Source organism: Mauremys reevesii, linkage group 1 (genome assembly GCF_016161935.1).
Source record: "Mauremys reevesii isolate NIE-2019 linkage group 1, ASM1616193v1, whole genome shotgun sequence".
Taxonomy (NCBI): Eukaryota; Metazoa; Chordata; order Testudines; family Geoemydidae; genus Mauremys; species Mauremys reevesii.
In genome coordinates this window covers 224,828,281-224,838,532 of record NC_052623.1, presented here as the reverse complement: position 1 = coordinate 224,838,532, position 10,252 = coordinate 224,828,281, and the positions used below count along the sequence as shown (strand labels likewise).

At 49.1% G+C, this 10,252-nt stretch overlaps 1 protein-coding gene across 1 annotated transcript in view; it reads left to right on the top strand.

Moving 5' to 3' along the window:
• The first annotated feature begins 3,423 nt into the window (after positions 1-3,423).
• Positions 3,424-10,252, top strand: part of LOC120404386 (alpha-2-macroglobulin-like protein 1) — a 39,013-nt gene continuing 32,184 nt past the window's right edge. The window contains exons 1-7 of the mRNA XM_039536827.1: positions 3,424-3,854; positions 4,495-4,678; positions 5,604-5,766; positions 6,876-6,928; positions 7,671-7,691; positions 8,231-8,390; positions 9,256-9,340. Of these exons, the coding sequence (XP_039392761.1) occupies positions 3,796-3,854; positions 4,495-4,678; positions 5,604-5,766; positions 6,876-6,928; positions 7,671-7,691; positions 8,231-8,390; positions 9,256-9,340 (725 nt within the window). The 5' untranslated portion in view covers positions 3,424-3,795. The remainder of the gene's footprint in view (positions 3,855-4,494; positions 4,679-5,603; positions 5,767-6,875; positions 6,929-7,670; positions 7,692-8,230; positions 8,391-9,255; positions 9,341-10,252) is intronic.

Below are 10,252 nucleotides of genomic sequence, written 5' to 3'. Positions count from 1 at the left end.
TGTTGAGGGTCTGAGAGAATTAAAATTGCTTTGGTTGCTCAGTGACTTTTACTCTGCACTTTTAGACTCTCAGATATTTGTTTGGCTCTTAAAAAACAGGAATAATTTGCCTTTCTCCGGCATATTCCATCTTTACAAACACAATGCCCTTGATGGGTTAGCTCGGTGTTGCTACCCCCACTTTAACTATAGAGAAACTAAAGCACAGAAATGTGAACTGATTTGCCAACATCCCCGGACTCCCAGTCTTGAACTTGGACCATAAAATGATGCCTTTCATATTTACATACAACCTCAACTTTGAATCTCCTCTTCTTCTGCCTTTTCATTTTTAAATTAAAATGTGCATTTAGGAGTTTGTGTGTATTTAGTTTGTTTGCATTCTTGATAGGGATTTGCAGCCTTCACTCCCTGGGGCTGTCTAATCCAGCAACTTTCAGAGGGAAGAAATCTGCTAAACACATTCATAGAAAGAAATGACACAGACATGAGCCACGTGCATCCTTGCTCATTTCCATCCAGTTCTGAGTCTCCAGCCACATTGAGATCTTAGGCCAGGTCTACAGTAAAAAGTTAGGTCTGACCAGCTACATCACCGAGGCTTGTAGTTAAGCCAACCTAACCCCCAGTGTAGACAGCACTAGGTTGACAGGAGACTTCTTCCATCGACCTAGCTACCAATTCTCAGGGAGCTGGATTACCTATGCTGATGGGAGAACCCCTCCCATATTGGCTACACTGAAGCTCTCAGTGACGCTGCTATAATTCAGTCAGTCAGTGACTTCACTGGAGCACCTCCAGATTTACACAGCTGTAACTGAGACCTGTACTTGGTCACTGGCTCAGAACACTGGGTAGAGACTGAGTAGAGAACACAGCTGGGCAAACAAAGCAGCGGGAGCAGGAATGGGCAGGTCAGAGAGCTCTCACAGGTGCATGCCCAGCCTCACTCTATTCATGGTACTCACACCTGTGCTGGCACCTGGTGCTCCCCATGAGCTGTCATTTATTAGCTCATTGCAGATCCACACAGACAGTTTTCATGGGAGAATCATGGATCTCAGGCAAAGGGGCAGGTTTAAAGTGGGTCCAACATGCCCGACGCTCAGAATGTAAGGGGTCCCTTTTCTATGAAGAGATGGAATCTGGAGAATATGTCCTCCCCAAGAGAAAGTAACGTTGTCGTCATGATGTAGTGCCTATGGATGCAGAGAGAAATGGTTTGGATTGAATGAGAATGAGCCTCAGCCTTCACCCCTAACCTCAGACAGCAGATCCAGAGCTCAGACTCTACAGTGAAATCTTCACCCAGAACAAAGGCAGCATCAGTCTTCTCCACCCCATGTGCTACTCCTTGCCAATGTGTCTCAGCCCTACCCCAGAGCAGCCCAACACTAGGGACTACAGGGGAGTTCAGCCTCCACAGGCCAGCTTGGGAGGAAAAGCCTGGTTCTTGACTGAGCTTTCCTCTGACTCTGCAAACCCAAGAGATCCCCACTGGCCCACCAACCATTGGGTCGATTCCAAACACATGGAAGTTCTGGAGTTTGGAGTTCAGACCTGACTCCCAAACTACAGCTGGCTCCTGTCTGAATACTGGGCTGAACCAAAACAAGGGACTGGCCATCCCTGACCTTGAGAGTTTTAAAGGTCCAAATGTGTGGTAGTATTAATGAACAGGAACTGGCCCCAGCTCCACAGCCCAGTAAGACAGCTGTAGGCATCAGGCCAAACGCAAGTGGCTCAGGGACAAGTGGGCAGCTGTGGATGCAGTAAGATCAGAGGGAACCGTGGTGTCCAGCTGGTATTTAAATATCCTTTTTTACCTGTGGTTTTGCAGTGGGAAGCCCTGGCACTGGTCTATCTCCAACAAGTAAGTAAAGGCTGGGAGCAACTGGTGAGAGTTGCCAGTGCTGGTGTCAGTGCCACATGCAGGGAACAGAATGGATTGCCTCTGTTCCCAAGGCAGCTCTCTGTCCCTGCTGCTTTGTTTGTCCAATTGCGTTCTCATCACTTCACTGTAGACCCAGAGGCAGAGTCTCTGCTGGGCAGTCCACAGAAAGCCAGGCCTGATTCTAGCTTCCCAAACATCTTTTCTTTATAATTTTTTTCTCTCACTTTCATGAGTGAATTTTAGCAGCTGGTGGATCAACAGCCACTAGAGACCAAAGTACTCAGTGTATTCGCAGAACAAGTTCATCACGGACAACCTTCTCCACCCAGCACCCACACTGCCAAGCAATGTGTCTCACTCTGATCTACAGGGATCACCTACCTTGGATGCGTCTGGGCAAGGGAAACATGGCTGGGATGCCAGGACACTGCTGGCATGCGCTGTTTAGTGGTCTTGCTTATTCTTGTATGTTTCAGTGCACTGTGCGCAGCACTGAAGTTTTTTACAGAACTGGTTGTGTGCATCCACGCACACTAGTGCCTTCCAGCTTTTACTTTTCCAGGGTGTTCTCAGACTCCTGGAGCACCTATTCCATTGTGCCCAGTGCTGTTAGAAGCAGCTTTCAAGGGACTTTTCCACTGCAAAGTACTGCATTGTGTGATGGAGTCTGAGGATCAGCTGCCCCTGGACAGCAGTAACCCTTATGAAGTCCCACCAAAGCTGGGTACTAACTATTTTAGATGACACCAATTCAGCTGGACCTGAGCACAGACCTTCATCCCAGGCATTGCAAACAATTGGCACAACCAGTGCTGGCAAAATGTCTGGCTCTGCTGTGGTGTGTGGACTCCAGGTGCTATGCAGGCACTGCAGGCTTAAGGCAACCCAAGCACTGGTTTGCTACAATGCTTTTTTGTTGATGGGGGCCCTACAGCTAAGAAGGTTGTTTGTTCTTTTTGGCCCACTCAACCACTGGCTTCTCTACTGAGCCCGTCAACAAGGGGGCAAGGCAGAGCTGCTTGTGATGCTGGCTCTCCTTCGGGGCACTAGGATATGGACTGGGACTCGCTGTATCATTTCACAGAGCCCACTGACAAGCGGTTTGCTGGGAACTACTTCCACCTGCTACAGTTCTGAGTCCAGAGGGACCCCAAGAATGCCTAGGGCAGTGGCTCTCAAACTTTTGTACTGGTGACCCCTTTCCCACAGCAAGCCTCTGAGTGTGACCCACCTCTTATAAATTAAAAACACTTTTTTTATATTTAACACTATTATAAATGCTAGAGGCAAAGCAGGGTTTGGGGTGGAGGCTGACAACTCGTGATTCCCCCCATGTAATAACCTCACGACCCCCTTAGGGGTCCTGACCCCAAGTTTGAAAACCTCTAGCCTAGAGGAAGGGCTCCATATCTCATATCCAGATCCCTCTGCCCGAATTGCATGGCATAACTGCCTTCTTTGCTCCAAGGAGGAGCCCTCCCAGGAGACAATACAATGGGCAATTCATTTCCAGCCAGAACAAAGGGATACAAGTGACAGGTGATCAGGACCAGGCCCGGGTCACTGAGCAGCAACGTTCAAGCTGTTTATCTAGGAAAAGCATTTGGTCAACTGTCTCCGTGGGGACTTTGGAGGGGGACACCATGTACTGATTGGTGGACAGAATACAGGAGGCTGTCATTGGCTAAGGGACATTCTGTATGGTACACCCCCCTTGCTGCTGAGGAGTATAATCGCGGGAAGGAGACTGAGGGAGAGAAGGGAGGGGGAGACAAAGCCCCCTCCCATCGCTTTGCTCAGGCTGCCCCCAAAAGAAATTACCCAGCAGCAGCTTCAGAGACCTTGAAGGAAGAGGAATGTTTCAGCCTCTGCTCCCCACACACTGAGAGTCTCCTGGGAGGATGTGGACAGCCATCACCCTAAGCTGCTTGCTGCACTTCACGGCCACTTCACCCATACTGTGAGTGATGCCAAAACTCCATTTCAATCCCAGTCATCAGGGGAACAACTTAAACAGATGGGCCATTTTCCCATCTAGTCTGCTACCATGCCTCCTGCCACAGCGGGTCAGACCAATGGGCCATTGAGTCTGGGATCCCACTTTCCAGACTAGATCAGATCATTCGTCCTTCAGCTCACACATCCTGCCTCCTGCGCTCCCATGGAACCCATGGAGCCTGGCATCCTGCCCTTGTCACACTCGGGCACATCACTGGGCCATCTAGACTGCAGCCGTCTGAGGCTACAGGTATCTGGAGGGTATAAACACCAAGGAGGGAGAGGAGTTGTTTAGGGGAGCTCAAGGAAAGGAAGAAAGGAGTAAAGACAAGAAACTGAACATGGAGACATCTCCCACCTGAATCAGCGGGAAACATTTCCTATGAGTGAGGGGTCAACTAATCCACTCTATGGGATCCCCATTGCTTTTGACATTAACACTGTGTCAAAGCGCAGCCTTGAAAGGGACTGTCCTGCCTGGGGCTGTTGGGCAGCGTGTGTACACAGGGGTGTGTGTATAGGGGTGTGTGTACAGGAGTGCCCGTTCCTCTTGCTGAATCCTCACTTTGATTCACTGCTGTGCCGTTTCCTCCCTGCTGCAGACATTACATGGTGGTGATCCCTGCAGATCTCCACTACCCGTCATCCCAGGCCGCCTGCATGCATATCAACTATAACGCGGGGAAGCTCTATGCGACCCTGCTGCTGGAGCGCTCTGGGGGACAGGATGTCTTGTTGCGAAAAGAGATCACAAAGGAAAAGACCTTTGAGTGTGGCAAGTTCCAGGTGAGCCTCCCTCTGCCAATGCTCTTACTCCTCCTCCATTTCCCTCTCTTCAAGGATCTTAGCACAGGGAAAAGTGTTGGCTTGGTAGCCCTTTCAGGCTGTACCCTGTAGTTATCCCTAGGTCAGGTACAGGGTGGATACGTTTCCCACACTGACCACCGCCACTAAAGTTCCTCACCCTGCCCTGGAAGGACCCATTGCAGTGGGAAGCAGGACAGGTCTGTCTCCATGCTCCTATTCCGTCCCTGGCCTCTTTCCTGAGAGAACCAATGAGGAGGCCAGTTAGTGCCAAAGCGTGATGGTGCTTTGTGTGATGTGGGGATTGAGACCCAGCAGTCCAGTTCACACAGAGGCCACTGACAGCAGCCAGAGAATGTGTGTGCATGTTATGTACAAGCTGCATTGTCATGGCTGATTCCCAGGAAGAGAGAATCTACACAAGAGCTAGGACTTAGCTGTGGTTTCTTTACTGAGGCTGCTGGACACAGGCAGACCCTGTGGATCTCTCTGGTTCTCCCACTGACTGACATGGCCTGGGCTGCCGGCTAGCACCACACTAAAGACCATGGAAGTGGCTGCTGACTACACTGCAGCCCTCTCTCTCCCCTATGCTTCCTTGCTAACTTCTCCCACCTTTCTGTCTCCTCGGGCCTTTGCCCACCTTCCCCCACTACGTGCCAGGGCTCAGATGCATCACTTGCATCCTTTTCCCTGCCACTGCAGTCTCCTGGCCAGTAAGGAAGTGGATGAAGCCCATGCCTGGTGGTTCCTAGCTAAATCTGGATCTGGGGAATGGAGACTTTTCAGTACATTCCACTGGGTGATGGGGGGCAGGGACCACTGTTCTCCTTTCCCCTCCCCCACTCCTAGCCGGGACCCCAGGGAGTTAATCTGGGGGCTGATCACTCTCCCTCTTCATATTCAGGTTGTGCTTCCAGCTAACAGCACTGAGGAGGTTGCCCGCATCAGACTGTTCATCACTGGCCGCAGGATTGATATTCACGAGGAGAAGAAGGTTCTGATCCGTCGAGTCAACAGTGGCACCTTCATCCAGACAGACAAGCCTATTTACAAACCAAGACAGACAGGTGAGAGCTCCTGCTAGGAGCAGGTAGTGCCCATATGTGTGGGTGTCCACTCACATACACTTCCCCTGTACACAGCCTGGGGCAGATCCTCTTGAGAAGCGGGGTCTGGCTGGTTTTCAAACACTGTTCCACCCTTTTCTCTAATCTTGGGGGTCATTTCAGCCTTTGGCATAAGTTGGAATTGCCTCTAGGCTGTTTTAACTCGTACTGGCTTGAACAGCCCACTAAGGGTATGACACTCCAGGGTGCAGTCCAGATCAGAGAGGGGCTGTGTCCTGCAACCCGGGGTGCCTCACAATGCTTTGCTTCTGTAGCTCCCAACAAAGAAGTTGTTAGTTTTCAAATGATACCTCCCAAGGCATATTTTGTACAAAGATTATTACAATGGTGCATAGGATGTGAATACATCGGTGCATTCCGTCCCAAAGGGCCATTTCACTAGTCTAGGAACATCAGAGCACAATGTGCTCTAGGCCTTTTTCCAGCCTGAGCCTCTCCCCAATGTGCCACTACCCCACCAGCCACAGCCACTTTACCCCACCCAGGGAGACCCCTACCATAGCTGCCCTGAGTACAGCCTAGTCTATGTGTGAGCCTCACTGCCCTCTATTGGATGGAGTGCAAACTGCTCAGCAGTATGCCATAGGCCCTATACGGGTAACAATCAGTGGAGATTCGCCTATAGCTCAAGTGGATAGAGCCAGGGCTCTTGAAACAGGAGGATCTGAGTTATATCCTTGCTGCTGCTGTGAAGTTCTGAATGGCCACAGTGCGTAGCATTTGTGATGAGTGTGAAACTCCAGGAGGCCACACATTAAGTATCTGTAGGTGAACGTGCTGGGAATGTACATGTGAATGTTTGTGTGTGTACTGGTGACGTAATCAATACTACTCACAAATGGATACCCCATGTGTGTACAAGGGTAGGGACAAAGGTGAATAAGGACTGGGATAGCAGCGAAGGCTGCAAGGCAGGATTGATGAGCACTGGCAGAGCTGTGTGGGGAGCCCAGGACAGGAATAGCAGGGCAGCTGCAGGGCAGGACTGAGGTAAATAGCTGATGGGTCTCCATCTTCTAAATTCTCTCCATTTTCTTTTCCCCTCTCAGTGAAATTTAGAATTGTGACCCTGAATGAGGATTTCATTCCACTCAATGACACGGTGAGACATGTATGAGAGGATGTGAAGGAGTCTTCCCTGTTTCAGATCCCTTTTGTCTTACTCTCCCCCCATCCTTGTCCAAGTTCTGCCTCTTCTTTAGCTCCCAAATACATACATGGGCCTTATCTGTCAAGTGTCTGAAGAAGAGTAACACCCAGAATAATAACTGGTAACTCAGTGTTAAAGGCAGATGGGAATGGTGTCCAGTTGCTGAGCATGGAGCCCTGCCTGTGTTAGCAAAATGGCTGCCCAACACAGAAATGTTGTAAATGCCGATTCCTTATGGAGAGTCTATCAGCTCCTTCTGCTGGCTGTGCACGTGCAGCCTCCACTCTAGAGATGGCACAGGAAAACTGGTTTGTTAGGAGTGCCCCACTGCCTCCTCTTGGATGTACTGTGAGGAGTGGATTGTTTGTAGTGAGGGCTCCCTCAAGCTAGAATTTACCTGGGACTGGGAGGGGGTTCCCTATGTGGGGACTATTGGAGAAGAATCTAGTTGCAAACATGGGGTGATTACCAACCTGGCTTTTACACCCTTCCTCTCGCCAGGCCTCATTGTAATGGGCTGTGCCACAATTTCTCTGGTGACCCTTACGCAATTAGTATTGTTTGTCAGGGATCTCAGCTCCCAGGTCATTGATCAAACTGCTCTCCTTGAGAAGCTTTGTGTTTCTAATGCATTGTTTACACTGCTGAGAGTGCATTTCTCTCTTCTAATGTTGCTGCCTCTTTTTTTCCCCAGTACCCGCTGGTGTTCCTTCAGGTGAGTGCCACACACACAAAAAAAATGGTATTTTTTGGTGCAGGTTGCAATAGTTTGTTTACATTCTTGACTGTATAGATGCCACAGGTCTCTGTTTTGAATTTTAGAAGTTAATGGTTCTAGAAAATAGATATTATCAGGGCTTCCCTCTGTATTCTAGAGACTTTGAACCAAGTTCTGCTCTGTTACACCAGTGCAAATCTGAGTTTCTGGAGATTTACACCAGTATGAATGAGTATTCACTTTGGACCTTTATAATTTACAGTTTAGAATTTTAAGAGATCTTTTCTCTAGATCAGAGCATCTCTGGTCTTAGAAGCTACAACTGTGTAGTCTTCAGGATTTCTAGAATATCTAGGCCATATGAAGCCCAAGAGACAATTGATTCTAGAAGCTTTAGAACTTAGGTTCTAGAGCCAAGGCCAGTTTAAAACCTGTTAGGTAATATCATCTAGAACCCTTGAAAGAGCTGGATGTTGTGGATTCTGGATCATTTAGATGCTGGAACAATTAATTATGCCTCTCTGCTGCGGGTGCAGGACCCTAACAATAACCGGATTGGCCAATGGCTGGATGTGGCTCCACAGGAAGGCATTGCAGATCTGTATTTCCAGTTAGCTGCTGAGCCCCCACTGGGGACGTACATCATCAGCGTGGCCAAAGAGAAAGCGCACAGCAGCTTTTCCGTGGAGGAGTATGGTATGCCTGGGGAGAAAGAGAGCTATAGGGCAGGGGAAATTTAATCTGTGGGAGACAGATCACACCTGGGGAGAGGAACTGCATCTTGATATGAGAAATCTCCTGTGGATGGATGGGGAAGTGCTTTCTAGGAGGGAAGGTAGTCACCTCTGATAAGGAAGGGAATCAAATCTGGTCTGATCTGAGAAGATATCCCTGGATATTGCTAAGAAAGGAGATAATTCTCTGACCCCCAGCTTAGTGTGGACAAAGAGAGCTAGGTGTACACACCAGTCTGGTTAGGTACAGACTGTAGAGGCTATGACAGGACAATAGCAGCACTGGAGCTTTCTGTCACAGCTGGCTGATCTCCAAAGCTGACTGTACCAAGGATGTTAGGGGGAGATTTTCAAAAGAGCCCAAGTGACACAGGAGAACGTTGACTTTCAATAGGACATATGCTCCTAAATCATGTGAGTGCATTGGCTATTTCTAGGGGGCAAAGTTGAATTTGTATACTCCCCTTCCGAAAACTGCTGGAGAAGGGGTTCATAGCTCAGTGTTTTCTGCCTGGTCACTATAGAGGGGCAACAGGAGCACATTGATAGCTATGGCAGCCTCTTTCCCTCTCCACTCATTACAAACAGCTGTCATAAGGTGAGGGACATTAACAGACAAATTCACTGTTATTTGGGCCCCTACAGAGCCACAGATCCAACACCAACAGGGAGCATCAGGCAGGAGTGGAACTATACCTACATTTCATAAAAGAAAAAAATGGGACCCCCAACTCTACTATGGTCCAGCCCATATTCATTCTCTTCACAGCCTGCTCCTCACCAGGGTGTAACTCTTCCCTCCATTCTCTCCGGTTCTTTCCTTCCAGTGCTGCCAAAATTTGAAGTGGTTTTTGAGGAGCCAACTCAGATTTATGCTTTGGATAAAACCTTTCCACTCCGAGTGTGTGGCAGGTGAGATGGCTGATCTGGGGGGGAGGGAGCTGCTAATATACTCCAGCCTGGGATGAGCAACCGCCCCCGCCATCTATTAGGGGAACCTCAATGGGAGAATTTAACTGAGTGACTGTAAATATATTTCACCATGTTTCAGTTATATTAGGCCAAGCTCATTCCTGGCCACCCTTTGACATCTTTAAATAGCTAGAAAAATCACCCTAATTATTAATTGTCTCCCATTGCTCTAGCTCCCTTCAGCCTAAAGGATCTCCGAGCTCTTGACAGAGTGCATATGCAGGGATCACCCAACCACTGAAATACAGCCAGTTCTGGGGTGGAGCACAGCAGATAATCTGTGCTAGTCACACTACAGAACAAGACAATGAGAGGGGAAAGGAAGAACAGTTTCACTAGATGATACTGGAGGGGAAATTCTAGGGAGGGGAATGGGATGGCTCCAGATGGAATTTGGCCAGGACATGTGGATTACAGCTTGATGAAGAAGAGCAGCCCCTCACTGATCAGCCTCATCAGACCCTGCAGTATCATGCCTCTACTATCTCTCAGGGCACTGGAGTTAGGGCTAGTCTACACTGGCAATGCTAAAGCACTGCTATGGCAGTGCTTTAACGTGGTTTGTGTGGTCGTGGCAGAGTGCTGGGAGAGAGCTCTAAAAACCCCAACTCCACGAGGGGCGTAGCTCCCAGCGCTGGTGCACTGTCTACACTGGTGCTTTACAGCGCTGAAACCTGCAGCACTCAGGGGACTGTTTTTTCACACCCCTGAGCAAGAAAGTTGCTGCACTGTAAATTGCCAGTGTAGATAAGCCCTTAGCACAGACTCAAAGGGTAGAGGGTCTCTGCTGAACATCACTTACACCTCTTCACATCTTGCAGCACAGGCTCCCCTAGCACTGTGTGCTCAGAT